The 16,627-nt window shown below is 41.2% G+C and overlaps 1 protein-coding gene across 1 annotated transcript in view; it reads left to right on the top strand.

Annotated features, from left to right (window-relative positions):
* The first annotated feature begins 271 nt into the window (after positions 1–271).
* The window catches only part of MDGA2 (MAM domain containing glycosylphosphatidylinositol anchor 2), an 835,318-nt gene continuing 818,962 nt past the window's right edge, over positions 272–16,627 (top strand). Inside the window, exon 1 of the mRNA XM_024118322.3 lies at positions 272–716. Within this exon, the coding sequence (XP_023974090.1) occupies positions 437–716 (280 nt within the window). The 5' untranslated portion in view covers positions 272–436. The remainder of the gene's footprint in view (positions 717–16,627) is intronic.

Genomic DNA, 16,627 nt, shown 5'->3' with positions numbered 1-16,627 from the left:
GGGGGCTCCGGACTGCGGGCGGGCGGGCCGCTGCCGCCGCTTGACGCTCCTCCGGGGACCTTCGCGAGTTACTTTGTAAAGGCGAACCCAAGCGAGAAAGCCCCTGCTCGGTGCCCCGAGGCAGAGGCCACTTCCTGCTCCCTGGCTGCCCGCGTCAGGCTCGCACCGCTCGGCACACCCGGCCCCTCGCCAGCACCCGCCGCCGGCCCAGCGCGCCGCCGCCGCCGCCGCCGCCGCCGCGGAGACTCCAGCCCGCTCCCCTGAAGAACACTTCGCCTCCCGGCTCCGCTTCCCATCACGCCCCCTGCTCCTCCCCGGCGTCTGCGATTTTTCCAGGCGCCCAGTGTGAGTGAGGCGTGCGTGTGAGTCTGTGTCAGGGTATTGTGTTGTGGGAGTGTGTGTGTGTGTGTGTGTGTGTGTGTGTGTGTGTGTGTGCATGAGTGTGGGGTGTGCGGGGCTCCTGCGCTCCGCTCACGGCCGCCGCCGGGGAAAGACGGACGGACTGCGCTTCCCTCTTCCGCGAGCGGTTCCCGGGCACCTCGGCTCGGCTGGGGAGCGAGCGGAGCGCGCCCGGCTGGCTGCCGGCCTCCAGAAGGTCCTGCTGCGTCCCCCCTGGGCTGGATATGTTCATGTTCACGTGAAGATGGATTTAGTGTACGGTCTCGTGTGGCTGCTGACAGTCCTCCTGGAGGGGATCTCTGGCCAAGGAGTGTACGGTGAGTGGAATCGCGACGCTATTGTGACCTTGCGATTCTTAGGGAAGATAGGCTGGTGAGCGAAAATGCACGACTCGCGCCGTTCCGGGGCCCCTCCCGGCGTGGCTTTTGATTTCCACTTCATCACGTTATTGGGAGCGATAAGGAGGCGGCGAGCGCGCTGCGAGTCGGGCTGCGAGCCGCTCTCCCAGCGCCTCGGCTCGGGCTCGGAGTTGTGTCGAGCCGGCAGCCCAGCACTCGTGCGAATAAGTGGCTTTGCACTTGATTTATCCCCTCTGGGGACCCGAGCTCTAACAGTCTTTGATTTAATAATGATTTGGCTCCTTGCATGCCTTGGTGTCGGTGCCGCGGTTTCCTCCCAAGGGAAGCTTCGAATGTGACCCCAATGAGCTCCTCATTCCTCTCCGCCCCGTCTCTCAGCCTTCTCTTTTCCTTTTCCTTTTTTTGGGGGGCGTGGGGAGAGTTGAATGCCTACTTGACTTGATTTTCCGGCTCAGGAAGTGGGTTGACAGTCGAGTTGCGTTCTGCACCAACCATTGCCATGAGCACTGACTTGGGGAGGGGAAAAATAGCAGGCAAGATTCTCGGTGCCAGACACAATGAAGGGACATGTTTATGTGAATGGATGAGCAAATGCATGAATGAACGGACGGCCAAGTCTGCGCGTCTCGGCTCCGGGGCAGGACGCTAGCTCACTGCAACAGGAACATAATCTCAGTTCTCCGGAAAACGCAGGGCTGGGAGGGTTAGGATGGAGAGAAGGGTGAACGTGTTAATTCGGATGTTTTTAAGTCCTTAAGAGCCAATCCAGGTTCCTTCGCCTGTCAGCAGTTGGCACCCTTGGTTTTCAGGACTGAAAGATACACACACACACACACACACACACACCCTCTGGCTCAAATGTGAGTCTTCTCCTGGGATAAGCAGGCGGTGCTACAAAGGAAAAATAACTTTTGTGTTCTCGAGGTATGGTGGGAAGGTTAGGAGAACAGCCCTTGAGGGGACAGCAGGCGGAGACTCACCTACAGCTCCCAGGCTAGGGCCGACATCCAGAGAAACTGTGTGCTGGAAATTTGGCAGCCCGCCTTTGGTCTCCCTCGGGGTTGGGACCCCAGCGCTGCAGTGCTAGGCACCGGCTGCCCCGGGCAAAGGGCATGAGTGTTCGTGGAAGCGCAGACCCTAGAAGTGACTTGGGAGTGGGCGCGGATGCAAGGGGACCTTGAGTTCTCAAACTCTGGGAACGTGGAGTGCGCAGTGGGCAGGTGTTTGGGAACCGAGGCGGGAGGTCCGCCTTTACTCTCTCCGCGGTGTCTTGTCCAGGGCTGAGCGGTGCTGGGGAGGGTGGGGAGAGGGTCAGGAGCGGCGAGCACTGGGCTCTGCTTCGCCTCATCGGCCACTCCCCTTGCCTGTCTTCCGACTTCCCTCCTTGGCTCTGGCCAAGAGACCTTCACTTTCTCCCGCCTCTAAGCATCTTAATTTCCCCTCTCGCCTCACTCCCTCTTTCCCAAATGAAAGAGAGCTTTCTGGGTGGTGGTGGTGCTGCTGGTACCGCTGCTGCTGGTGTGTGTAGGAGAGATGCTGAGGTCTTGAACCTCGTGGCTTAAACCGCTTGGCTGATGGCAGGAGGTGAGGCCTTGCGCAGAGCAGGAATTCATTTAGTGCTGTTTTGACTTCTGCTGGACTCTGGTGTCCCGCAGCTGAGAGTGGCTGGGGTTCTAGGGACGGAGGAATGCTGCAGATAAAATGGAACCTTCTCGGCAGGCGAGCTGTTCCCTAGTGTGAGTCTGAACTCTGCTTGTCCAAGTCTTTATTTCTCTCCTATTGGTTCAGATTAGCCCAAATAAAAAGAGTGGTTTTTTTGGTTTTGTTTTTAAGTGTGTGTGTGTGTGTGTGTGTGTGTGTGTGTGTGTGTGTGTGTAGGAGATAATGAGAAGTGAGAAAAATCGGGGTGGGGGGTAGGGGATGTTCTGGAACTGTCTGGATTAGAAAGGGTTCCATTTTTCTGTCACTGTTTGTCATTCAGATTGTTTGTCCTGGCAAGTCTCATGCTGGGTGGTGGGAAAGTGTAAGATGTAGGAGTGGAGACAAGTAGAGAACAATTGCATCAAAACAGTCCTGGGCCACGCTGCTTAACAATAAGGGGGGAGGCATTTCTGCTACTGAGCTGATCCTTGTGAAGGTGGTTTTTTTTTTTCCTTTTACTATTGATGTGGTTATTAGTCACTTAGCTAGGAGTAGAATTGGCTTTGTTTGAAAATTAGCATCACTAGTCTTTATAAATGTCATAGCTATCAGGTGGGTGAAAAAATATATTTATATATTACTTTTCAAGTATGTCTTACAAATCACAGAAGTTAGATTCTCAAAGTGGGAATCTGTAACCTTCAGTATCAGCATCACCTGGGAACTTGTTAGGAATGCAAATTCTCTGACCCCTCCCAGGATTTCTAAATCAGAAATTCAGAGTGTGGGATCCACATTTTGTGTTTTTCACCTCAGGTGATGATTAGGATGCGTGCTAAAGTCTGAGAACCACTGATAAAACTTCACATTTCATTGCTTTGACTTTGTAAACCGTGACCTTTCTTAACCTGAAGTAGTTTTATTATTTTTTTGTGTGTGTGGAAGCATTTATGGGGAAGAGAAGATTTTATTTTTATTTAGGTATAAAATATTGATTATTGTAAGAAGGATGTAGACATAAGAGTTAGTGTAAGATTATAAAGTGTGTTTTGAACATTTTACATGAGGAGTCTGGAAATTGATTAACTAAAAATAAGCAGTGCAATTATAAACAGAGACTTCAAAGACCTAGATAGGAACTTTGCTAGCATAAGTCTGTATCCCTGTCACCCTTTATTTGCCTGTGTTTGCCAGATGTAAAACCATTCGTGCTATGCACAAAGTATTATTTCTTAATATTGTTTTCTAGTAGCTAAGTTCAAGAGAAAATAACATTATTTTATCGGTAATTCAGACAAAATCACTTCACTGTAGCCTAAAACTAATTACATGATTTAGAAATATATCATTGTAACCTTTCTTCCTTGAAATAGCTAGTCAGCCCTTCATTCTTCTACTGCTAGCCTGGAAAATTCTGAGCATGAAATTCAGATGTTTTTAAGTAATTGAGACTATTTGTTTTAATATATAGATTATATTTTCTTGAGTTACTGTAATCTTCTTCCTGTTGTGTTTGATCAGCTTGGTACCATGTGTACTACTTAAGTATAAAAGTTTCTGCTATAGACCTAGGGACTTAACTGTCATTTATCTGGGAATACTGCTTAGCAGACTTGCTGCACAGTAGATGAGATTTGTGTATATGTGGCATTTGGGTAAGGGAGATTATCTTCTGATTTATATCTGCCTGTCTACCCTCCACCAATGATTCTGATGTCATTAAAAAACACTTTTTAAAAATGGCATTTTTCCCTGTAGATATCTATATTTGTGTAGTTTTTATTTTTAAATTTTTTTTAATAAATTTTTTTTTGGCCATGCCATGAAGCTTGTGGGATCTTAGTTCCCCAACCAGGGATTGAACCCGGGGCCATGGCAGTGAAAGCGTGGAGTCCTAACCACAGGACCAGCAGGGAATTCCCTGTGTAGTTTTAAAAATCAATTTTCTTAAGTTTTTATATTCTCCCTTCTTGAATTAAAAAAATTTTTTGATATTCAAGCTTTTTCCTCAAAATAATCTTGGAAGTTTAAAGTTTTATTTTAATTTTCTTTTTACTATATTAAACGTCACTGAAAACCAAAAAGTCATTAAAGAACAGTGAACTGGTATCCATTTTTGGCATTGTTAATTTTGTTGCACTAAACCCATTGCATTACGTTTAGGATAACTGATTAAACATAGCGTCAAGGGTCACTATGTAAACCCCAGCTAGGTGTATATGACTGCAATACTTAGAGCTGAGTGATCCAAAGTATTTTCCTAGTTTTGAAAGTTTTCTTTGTAAGTTATTCTGTGGATGTTTAACTGTGTTTTTTAGAGAACCTGTTGATAATTACATAATTTTGAGAATCATATCTCCTATAAACTTCACAGTTGTCTTGCTTAAAAAGGAAAAAACTGCTGCATTGACACACACTGTATTTTTACTTCTGACCTATTATACCCTTAATTTCCAAGGAGGCTAATAAAAGATTATAACTGCATTAGCACAGGACAAATCCCCACTGCAATTGAAAAACAAAATAAAAGTCTATGTCTAAATAGTTTTTAATAAGAGCCAAATCTACCAATGAGTTGATGTCCTAAAATAATTAATGTACTGCCCATAAATAGCTTGCAGGATGTGCTAGAAGCAATAAATAGAATAAGTTTATCAACACATGTGTATGACAAATTAGCAAGCTATATTCTCTCAATTCAAGTAATATCAATTAGTCTCATAAATTTTAAGAATGACACCCCAGGCAGTAGATGACAGAAAAGTCTTGGTGGAATTGAGAACCAGGGGATAAGGTAGACAGGAAGGATCTGGAAGATCTTTCAGACTGTCAGTGGGTTGAATCTAAATGTACAGATTGACCCAAAGGGATAAGAGTGCTCTGGAAGGTCAGTTGACCATTACATCCAGTCCCAGGATGTTTCCATCCTCACAGCAAAATTATCCCAAGGTGCATTGAATTGTGATTTTTGTCCTGTTTGAGTATGGAGAAACCCTGTGATCAGATTCTGCTTTTGACTGAACACATATTTAGGGTGTTAGCCTGTGGGAGATGACTTTAATGAGTGTTGCTAAAAAAAGGTAAATCTGAAGCTCTGTCATATGCAATTAGCTTTAGCCTTCTCTCTTCCCACTCCTCACCCCACTGTCCCTATGTGCACGCGAGAACACACACACACATGCGCGCACCTTGGATCATCACCACTTTGGTCACCATCACAGGAAAAGTGGGCTGTCTTTTGTATCTTGAGATTATTTTTGTACATTCAAGGTTGTCCTTACTGGTCGTGTTACTGAGAATTCACATGACAAATAAGCAGATTATTTTATACAGTGTTACTTGCTCATGTCCTGTTTGTCCCTGGGAAGCCCCTAAGTGGGCTGGCTATTAAGTACTTTAGATTGAGCAGGTTGAACATTAAGCCTAAGGAATCATTTTCTGGAGAACAAATCAGTGAGGGTGAATAGATGTCATAAAAGAAATTCAAGGAAGGCATTTTTCATGATCTTCATTATTTTGGCTTAATTTTATTGTCTCTGATACCAGCTCTTCTTATTGATATTGTAAAATTATTTTAGTTTTTGTTTTGTAAGGCAAACCACCTTAAACCTACTTTGAGAAACAGGTTTTCTGGAAAAAATATCTTCTGTATTCTTTTAAAATGTACTGTTTTAATGTGATTGGGGTAGGGCTCATGGGATGCAACTAATAGCATGAGCCTGTGGGTTCAGTTTATGTCTTAACACAGTGTTAGGAACCGTGATCTTGGGTTGCTTTCCAGCTATTGAGATAATTCATCACTCATGTTCTCTGTCCTGGTCCTCATGCTTTGGGAAGAGTCTTGGAAGAGTTGGGCTCAAGACTCGAAACCCACAAAGTCAAAGGCAAAGAGTCAGTTAACACCCGCCTAGTCCTGGAACTGAGCTCTTGGCAGCTGCAGTGAACTAAAGGAATGTGCTATCAGCTCCCAGTTGAATTGGGGGAAGATCTTACTTTCCCTTTTGGCTATTTTGGAAGGACAAGCAAAGTATTATATTGAATGCATTTCAAATATGAATAGGGTGAACGTTTTTAGCTTCACTGTAATTGCCTTAACTGAATAGTCCCTCAAAATGAAATTTCATTTCTTTGCTTCAGTGACTGTCAATGTAAAAATATTACTTAGAGCAAAATGAATAAATGATTTCATTTATAGGCCACTGTATCCTATTTTTATTTTCAAATCCAATTAATAAACTTTTGGCCCTGTAAAACCATAAAGTCAGAAGAGACTTTACGATGGCATTAAATCATCTCACTGATTTATGACACAATGGCTTTCTATTATGCTAGTCTGATGGTGGTCCTATCCTATTCGTGAGATTTCTTTCACAACTCTTTTTTCCACAATCCAGGCTTATTCACTGGATGGATATTTTTTTGTCACCTTGCTAAAATCCCTCATCTCCATTATTGGATCATGCACTTAGTTATTTCCCATTTTATACCAGTACAATTCCATTTTTTTCTTAACTTATATGACCTTGAACTGATCCCAATTAAGCTCTCTTATATTGGTTTCTTACTACTTTTCCAAGATACTAATGCCAAGATACTATTTCCAAGATACTATTTCTATCTTGTGTTTTAAAACACTTATTTCCTTTCCTGTTGATGTAATTGATTGAATTCAGTAAGAAAGATGATTTCCATTTCATAATCTAAATCATACTTTCCCCAGGAGTTCACAGTCATAGAAAAGGATTTCAAATGATAGGAACATTTTTTTTGGCTATTACACATTTACTATAAATTTACCAATTAAAGACATATTTTGGTAGGAGCAAAGGTATTAGAAATTATGATTTAACTTTTCTTTCTGTCTTTTCGTATGCTACCTCTATAACCTTACATAAAAATAGGAGACATCAGTTTCTTGCGCTTCCCGTCAAAACTATACCAAGGACTATTGTGTGGTTGGCAGGTGGGGTCGAATATGTGACATGTTACCATATCCGCAAGCAGCATATTTCTTGTCCTGTTTTGTTGGAATAAGAATGGGAGGGATAAAAATAATGGAGTGATTCTGTGGAAAGGGAAACATATTATGTCTGAAAGAGGAAAGGTTGGTTCATAGCTAGACCTCCCACAGTCTTTTTTTTTTTTTTTTTTGTGGTATGCGGGCCTCCCTCCGCTGTGGCTTCTCCCGTCGCGGAACACAGGCTCCGGACGCGCAGGCCCAGCGGCCACGGCACACGGGCCCAGCCGCTCCGCGGCATGTGGGATCCTCCCAGACCGGGGCGCGAACCCGGTTCCCCTGCATCGGCAGGCGGACGCGCCACCACTGCGCCACCAGGGAAGTCCCTCCCACAGTCTTAAAGGACAGCACAAAGGGCATTGAAATCTCAATGAGGTGAGTAGGAAATCAAATGCTGGCCTGAAAAGGCCATTCGAAAAATATATCTGTCCTTTAAGTAATAGCAAAACAGCAAACTATTTTTTTTCTGAAGTAAATAGAACTTTGTTCATGTGTGTCAAACAGAGGAAGAAAAAAAATGTCTGCGATTTCACTGAATGACAACTTCAGCGAGATTTTTCTGTTCTCCTGAAAGGGAAAGATAGAAAGATGAGGAATTCTTAAACAGAGCCTATGGTCCCAGTGGACCAGATTATCCTACCTGCCAATTGATTGTACTTAAGGAGAGATAGGCACAGATTAAACATTGGGGCATTCTCTCTGTTATTTCTGAGTGGAGCTATGAATTTGTTCCAGGCCTTGCCTTGGGTCCACTTCCTACTGAAGATGGGGAGGCTCCCATGAGTCTCCTGAGAAGGATATAAAACTCTGAGGAAGATATGCAACTTTTCAGAAATTTTCAGTAGGAATTGTACACAGATTCTGGTCAGATTGTGGGTAAGTTCTGGTAACTTCAGTCAGCAAATTAAGGTATAACTTCTATGGATTAAACATGTAACTAAGTAGTAAGAGCTGTGAACTCAAAGAGTTTACTAGTTAAGAAGATAAAGCCAAATGGAAAAACAAACAAAATAAGACTATGAGAAATATACAAATATTAGTGCAAGATGAGAGAGCATTGAGAGCTGCCATGGCTGGAGGAAACTTGAAAAAGCTGGTACGTCATGATTTGAGTCTTGAAAGTAGGTTGTTGTAATATAGATAAAGAGGGAGGATAGGCCAGTGCTAAGCACAGATCCCAGCTGCAGGAATAATAGGGCAGAAAGGAAAATAACCCTGCAGTACGTGTCTAGTATTAAGCCTAAGCAATTTCTCCAAAGTTTGTCCCAACTAGAAAGATGTATCCATCATTAACCGTTGGTAACTCGCTCTCCCCCAAAGTCTGTAAGTCTGCGAAATAAATTTGACTGTGTGACACTCTGGAACTTGCTCAGATATTTATGTCTACCAAGTTCCTAGGTTTGTGTGTGTGCAATTTGGAGCCATCTGACCTGCTCATCAGGCGTTAAGACAGTTGTCTCTAAAGTTCCTGTAGGATACTGAGCCCTCCCCAGTTCTATGAAAACTTGGGAAGCTTTGAACTTACATAGCAGCTCCTTTTGGAGTTAAGGTCAAAGACTTTTCAAAGCCTTTTTAAGAGTGCCTGCTACTTAGAAGCAGTGGACTGTGGGTCTAGAATCATGTTGTTCTTTACAAATGTACAGCCACTGAGATGAATGTGTTGCCTTTATGAAAAGAGGTATGTGCTTTCATTATTTATTTTTTTTATTCTTGTGCAAGGCAGCATAATGTGGTTGAAAACTGTTGGGGAACTTGGGCTTTCTTCTTGTTCACCTGCTGCTCTACTCCATGACCAGAAGCAAAAAAAAAATCTTCATCTCTTTATCCCTCAGTTTCCATATCTAATAAACTCTTCGGAAAGTGGGCTGTTATACAGAGAAAATGTAAATAACAGCAAGAATAAACAAGTCTGGTTGCATTTTTATATCTGGAGTAGAGGGAGACTGCATAGCAAGTGTCCTTTATCTTCTTAAAAAAGTATACTCAGGTGGTCCAACAATTGGACCTCCTTGTAGGAGTGCCATTTTGTTCTCAGAACAGAGTAAGGGGCTTGGAAGTAACAGGTAGCAAGTAATTTTTTTCTGGAAAAAATAATTCCCATCCGTCTATCAGAAAAATAAGTCAAGTGGTATATTTTTAAATAGTATATGTAATATTAATATGTGCATGAAAATGCCATTTGATATTGCATCTTGTATGCACATGTGGTTGGTATTGACCCTCAGGCTAGTCTCCTTCTCTCAATCCATATAACCCTGGAGTTTTTCCTTTTGCTCCTTAATGGTGGGGGTGGGGAGCTGGTATCCCCCCTCATTTAAGAGCTCCAGCGACAGTGTCACCTAAACCTTATGACCATGAGTATATTTATATATGTGTGTGTTCAAATATATGTATAAATCTTGCTTTTGTATCAAGGAGTGAGAATAGTCTCAAATGTCCTGCCATTTCGAGACTAATCTAAAAATGATACAAATAGGAATATATTTGTAAGACTACAAGTCATTGATAATTTAAAAATAAAACCAGAGAAAATGAGAATAAATCATTAAGTGGGACTATCACAAGTTTATTGTGTATTTGGTCCCAAAGTGACCAAAATGACTGTTTCCCACCTAGTTACCTAATTATTAAAAAAAAATCTATATAATTAACTGAAAAGGCTGGGACCTTATTCACCATTACACTGTAACAGCTACATATATAAGAAAGCATTTTTATATATAATGGATTTTAATTATCCTTGGTAAACACTTATTTTCTATTTTTTGAGGGTGAAAGTAATTCACCTCAATAATACCCATTCATATAACTAACTACATGGAAGAAATTCATTAGGCTTGTTTTCTGAGTGTCAGAATAGTAGCTAGTTATTGGTTGGGAATATTGGTCAGGTACTTCTGTAACCAAACCAAAAGGTCATCTTTACTTGAGAGTTTAAACAGGCAACAAAATTATTAGTTGAGAATAATTTTCCCCACTACGAGGGATGAACAATATTGGCTTTGCTAAAAGCATGTCACCTTAAGCATATACACACAGTAGACTCTGTGACATGCACAGATTTAACTGACGTGTAGTTTTTGAGTTGTCAGTCTTATCCTGGTAGTATTTCAGAATTAGTGAAGTTATTATCAAGAAGTTGTATACTTATTGTTTTTATCCTGGTTCTGAACTTGTTCGTTCTTTTTCATGGCTTATTCTACACCATTATTGTGATTCTCCCCCCATTCTTTTATTTACTTACATTTTTCATTTGGTTCCTGTTTCACACTGGACTATATTACCTGTACCCTTTCTTTGTACAGAGATGCTGTATTAATATTAAAGTTTTCAGTCTTAGTTCACAATTAATCAAACCTCAATCTTGGGCTAATTTTGTTCTTACTTTGTCATGTGTAGCTTCATCTAAGTGTAATTGCCTAAGGAGGCGCAGCTCTCTTCCATTCTGACCCTGTAATATTGCTAGGATTGGGGTTTAGAAACTTCCCCTCTTTACCTAAGACAAGAATAATTCTCAGTGGGCCACAGCCTTTTTACTCAGAGGCTACTTATCCTCTGATGATTTTCTGTATCTCACTAACAAACATTCCTCTAGTTGCAGCAGCTGGGGTTAAAAGTGGCCTTCTTCCTGCTTCCTGTGATTTCATAATTTACTGTTGAACTCTATTATCATTATATGATTTTAGTTGATATTTCAAAAAGCATTTAAGTTTTCAATTTTCTGTCAGCATTGAAAACTCACTTGTTAATGCCTTAATTCTCTAAGCTTACTTATACAAAGAAGTACTTTGAAACCTTTTAAGTTTAATCACCTCTCCAGTTTCAGAGAAAGTGTAAAGAAGATATCTATCTTTCTACACATAAACTACACATATATATTTGTATATATAGTATATATATATATATACTCTAAAATATATATTCATGTATATTAACTGTCTCTGAGTGTGTGGATATGTGGGTGTATCTGTGTATTCATGGAGTGGGTCTCATGGAGTAGCGGCTGAACTTTAGATGAGGAATTGGACGGCTTTCTTGGCTTCCCTTGCAAAGCTGACTCTGATTCAGTGTTGACAGCAGGGCATGCAATCTCTTATCTAACATTCATTTTGTTTTTAAATATCTTTTGTGATAATTCATGTTTGTATTGTTCACCAATTTCCAACATTACCTTCAGAAACTCACATTACTTTTTTCCTTCTATATCTTTGCAATTGACAGAAATGTTTCTTAGCTGCATACGAGCAATACACGTGAAGTTTATTTTACCTGAACTATAGTGATAAATACACTTGAAGCCCAGTGTCACTTGCATACTCAAAAGACCATCCCTCATGCTCTTTTAGCCACGTCTTTATACTGGTCTTTCCTCTTTTTTAAGTGGGAATTTAGAGCATGAGTCATATCTGTCTTCAAGTATGGATTCTAAAATATATCTGTAAACCAAATTCAATTAACTTGGGTTATCTGCTCTCTTTTTCCATCTGTCATTGAAAAATAAACATAGGATATCATAATTTTTTCATAGAATAATTGCCATTTTTCAAGTGCCTCCTATATATCACACCTTCTACTAGGAGTTTTTTATACATTATGTCATACTCTAATCTTTGAATGAAATAGATGAGAAATCTGAAACTCATACAGTTTAAATAACTACCATATAGTTACCGGTGGCTGAATTTGAAATCACATATGAAGTGTATATGAAAATAAATATTTGTATATATTCTTATATGTATTATTAATTTATATTCATATATTGTGTTTATACCCACTATGATGAAGCCATGCAAGTTACCTGGATCATCTTGTGCCATGTATGTGACGTCTCAGTCTATATTTGAAATGCAGATTGGGTGATAAATTCTAGCTTTTTGCCTGAGAAATATAAATAGGTAGCTAATGTCAGCACTTTGTATCATAATTTTCTTACTTGGAAAAAGAAGATATGATTTATAATTTTGGTTGTTTTTTTTCTTTTTAGAAGCAAAATGCCCATACTGAGGACTCTCTCTGGTATAATTTATTTTTGGACTAGTAGGATATTTTAAGCATATTCATAATTAGTGACCTGTAAAAATGAAGACATGGCTCTACTAGATATTCTGCAGAAGCAGTTATATTCCTCCATGTAAAATAGGAAGCATGTGCTCATAAAAAAAATAAACTGTCAACTGTACTACTTTATTTTCCCCCAGGCTGATTAACAATCACTGGCCTTGGTAAGATTGATAGTTAAGTGTGATATTCGGCCTGATTTTTGCCTTGAGTTCCCTCTGGGTATTGCTTGGGCATTTTTTGCAGAGTTAATTGAGGAGACAATATCAGCGTATCAGCGGGTTTCTATTCTTGAAAATCTTGTTGTGCTCAAGAGGACAGTTGATTGCAAGCTCTGCCCTTCTCTTAGCTGCCAGGGAGTTCCTCAAACCTCAAAGCTTACAAATTAGTGCAGTTTAGTGATTTGTTTTAGGCTTTTAGCTACAGCATTTGCTGCTATAAAAGTAATTTTTTTCCTATGCTTTTTGAATGTAGTTATTGTGTGATATAGTATAACCCTGTACCATTCTGGCTATTGTGTGATTGATACAGAAACTGCTTCGATAGGAAACCATTTCAGGCGAGAACAGGAAAGGTATTATATTCAGCTGTAATGCCATGCATTTCTAAACAGATGATGTTTTCTTTAACTGATAACCACCCCCCAAATTTTCAGAGGCAGTTGAGGCTTTAGAACTTTAACTCTTAATTCAGTCAGGCTGCAAGAGCAGTGCCCTGAAATTCACTATACATTCACAATTCACAATGTGGAATTCATTAATTCTTAGTGTAACTGGGTGCTGTGATTGTTGTGTTTTAAAGTCAGACCTCTTTAAGAATATGGAGACACATCGATTTTGTGAATTTTTCTCTAAAGAGTGCTTCTTCATACTCAAGCCAGATAGTTGAAACTAGTGGTCTATGACTTTCTGCACACTGAAAATTGTGATAATGTTGTTAAATGGAGTGGGCTATCATGTATTTTGCAATCTAAGAATCTCAAATTAAATTGCAAGGCTTTGTAAAGGAATAGAGTAAGAGATGAGTCAAATCAAAGTTCAAAAGAGTTTAATCATAGATTGTATGTTTTTCCTACCTCACATATTTAATGATATATCTGGGAGTACTTACAAAAAATAGTGAACCCTCTTTTTATGTCTTTCTTCTAATTTTTGTATTTTATGATAACTTGGATGCAATGATCTATTTTGGATGAAGGTGGATAGTGTCTCAATGATTAGGTAAAAGTATATACCTAAGATGCATCTGTATGTTATGGTTTATCATTTAATTGGATATTATAAATATTAACAATTAATATTAATTCAATTAAATGTCAAAAAAAGCTGGAATAGAGATTCTTATGAACTTGAAAATGCTATTTAAATATCTTTAGTTGTGACAAAAGGTAAAGTCTAGATATTTTTAAAGATTATTTTAAAATTGCTCTAAGAATCTTTTCTGGTGGCTTAACTATTGACTGCTTCTCATTCATTGCACATAGCTGTCATCCTCCCAACAATAATTATGACATTGCAGAGGTTTTCTCATTATTAATGAAAAACTCAGCATTTCTACAAATGGGAAGTGTTTGATAAAGCAAATAAATGAAAACCAGTAAAGCAAACTTCCAGTATACTATTGTGTGCTGCTCTGGGGGGATTGGATTTGAAGTTGCATGTGGAGGAACAGGTGAGTTAGTCTGGTCATGGTATTGGCCCCGAAATAGGCAGAATCAGCTGGAATCAATTTATTGCTATTACAGGAAAATAGTTGGGCCCAGGTCATGGGAATTAGTAGGATGGATCAAGGCAGAATGAGGTGTCTGCTTGTCAGAGGTTGAGAGGCAGATTCACATGCAGGTGGTTTCGGAGGGAGTACTCTTGGAACTACCCCCTGGAAGAGAGGGTGGGAGCCGGAATTCAGCAGGGGGAGAAGTTGAGCTGCGATTCAGTTACAGCAGAGTCCTAAACTGAGCAAATGGGGTACTGTGAAGTTGGGGTAGACCTTCAGAGATGTCCCAGATAGAGAAAAAATCCTTTTCATCCCCTTTTCCACCAATCGCTGTCTGTGGGCTGCCCCTGGGGAGGGGGCAACATATCTCAGGTTCCCTTCGGTTGAAGGCAAGTCCTGGGAGGAACTCACCTGTGAGCAGTCAGAAGGTAACACTCTTGGGCGTTGGGGGAATGAATGCCTTCATGCAGAAGGGGTTCTGGACAGCGCATCACATCTTATAGACATCACCCCTGTGGTGTTCATATTTGCTTGCTTATGAAAGTTTATCCCTTCTGGGAACTGGTCCTCTGAGAGCAGGCCTCTTGTCTTAGGGACACATACAAGAAGAAAGTCTGCGGGATAAACTTCAGCCCCTGTTGCTGCTACTGATCTCTGATACTCGTCATCCCTTTTTTAACCACCTTTTCTAGAGCTCCCTTACCCGCAACTAGCAACGCTAATGGGCTGGTTGGTGTGAGCGACCCTGAAGGGCTTGGGCTCCTGGTCTCTAGACCCTTTTCAGGCTGCTTCCACAGCTGCTGCATTTGTCAGTTTGCTTTCAGAATCAGGAGGGAGCATCAACAGATACTTACGTGGGTCACCTGGGTGCCTGATGTCTTCTTCCCCCCTCACATTGAGTTCATAGCAGTCTTGCCTTCTCTTAACAGTCAGGGTTAATTATCTGTGCCTGAAAGGTGACTTTTTCTTGCCTGCTTGTCTTTTGCACAAGGAACCCACAGTGGCTAGGTGGCAACTGTCACAGGAGTTTGAGACTCTTGCTCTTTTCCCTGGGGGATGTGTTACCCCTCTGGAAACCAGGAATCTTAGCCACACAGGGTCTATAATTACGGGGATTGGAAACACAGATATCCCATGTGGGTTACTAGGAGTGAAGGCAAAGGGACTCTTGGACCTGTGTGTTCTACTTGCTAGGGACACAGTTCCACATAATGATCCTTAATTTAGGGTTATACTACATCCTGGGGGTGGGTACCTGATCCACTCAGGGTATTCTCCCCAAGTTGCTCTATTAGATGCTCTTTCTTCTATCATTCTATCAGATCAGCAGCTTTTGAGTGGCACATCATGTGATATAACCAGTGGATTGTATGATCACATAGTCATTGCTGTACTTTCTTTTCTCTTCAGTGGATCCCTGTGTTCAGTGCAGTGATATGAGGGATCCTATTTGGGTGGATTACATATTCTGAAAGCCCTTGGATTGAGGTGCTTGCTGAGGCCTTGTAGGCAGTAAATATAAACCCATATCCAGGATATGTGTCAATTCTAGTCAAGATGACTCTCTGCTCCTTCATGTCTGAACGGAGTCCAATGTAGTCAATTACCACTGAATAGCTGGCTAGTTTCCTTGAGGAATGGTATATGTCAGGGTCTCTCTTACTGGTAGGTTGGACATTTAGCATCAGCGGTAGCTGATAAGCGTCTATGAATGGGAGCCTATGCTACTCAATATATGCATAGTGTCCATACTTTTCACTGTGGCTGCTTTCTTCTTGCACCTATTGAACAACACTGAGGTGACTGATGGCAAGCTGACTGATGTCAACTGGTCAAGTCTTTATGTCTATTTGGCTGTTTATTGCTTTACTCTAATTACTATTGCTCTGTAAAAAGCTATCCAAACTTAGTGGTAGAGAACAGCCACTTTATTATGTTCATGGAGTCTGTGGGCCAGGAATTCATACAAGGGACAGTCAGAATGGCTTATTTTTGCCCCATAGTTTCTGGACCCTTATCTGGGAAGACTTGAAGGCAGAGGGTGACTTGACATCTAGGAACTAGAATCATCTGGAGGCATCTTTATTCTGGCTGACAGCTGAGACCTCATCTGCTTGGCAGGTAGAATACCTATATGGGGTGTTTCCATGTGGGCTGTCGCATCGTTTGGGCTCCATCACAGCATGGTGGCTGGATTCTAAGAGCATGCATCCCAAGAGGATAGAAGTAATCTCCTGGGATCTTGCTTGGGAAGCCACGTGCATCAACTCTATATACTCTTGTTTGAGGCAGAGACAAATGTTCACCCAGGTTGAAAGGAAGGGACTATAGATCCCACTAGTTGATGGGAATAGTGCCAGGTTCACATCGGAGGAAGGATTTGTGTGATTAGAGAAATTTTTGCAGCGTTCTTAGAAAGTGCAGTCTGCAACGTGAC

This window comes from Physeter macrocephalus, chromosome 11 (assembly GCF_002837175.3).
Source record: "Physeter macrocephalus isolate SW-GA chromosome 11, ASM283717v5, whole genome shotgun sequence".
NCBI lineage: Eukaryota > Metazoa > Chordata > Mammalia > Artiodactyla > Physeteridae > Physeter > Physeter macrocephalus.
The sequence above is the reverse complement of the archived record's forward strand: the minus strand, read 5'-3'. Positions and strand labels throughout refer to the sequence as shown.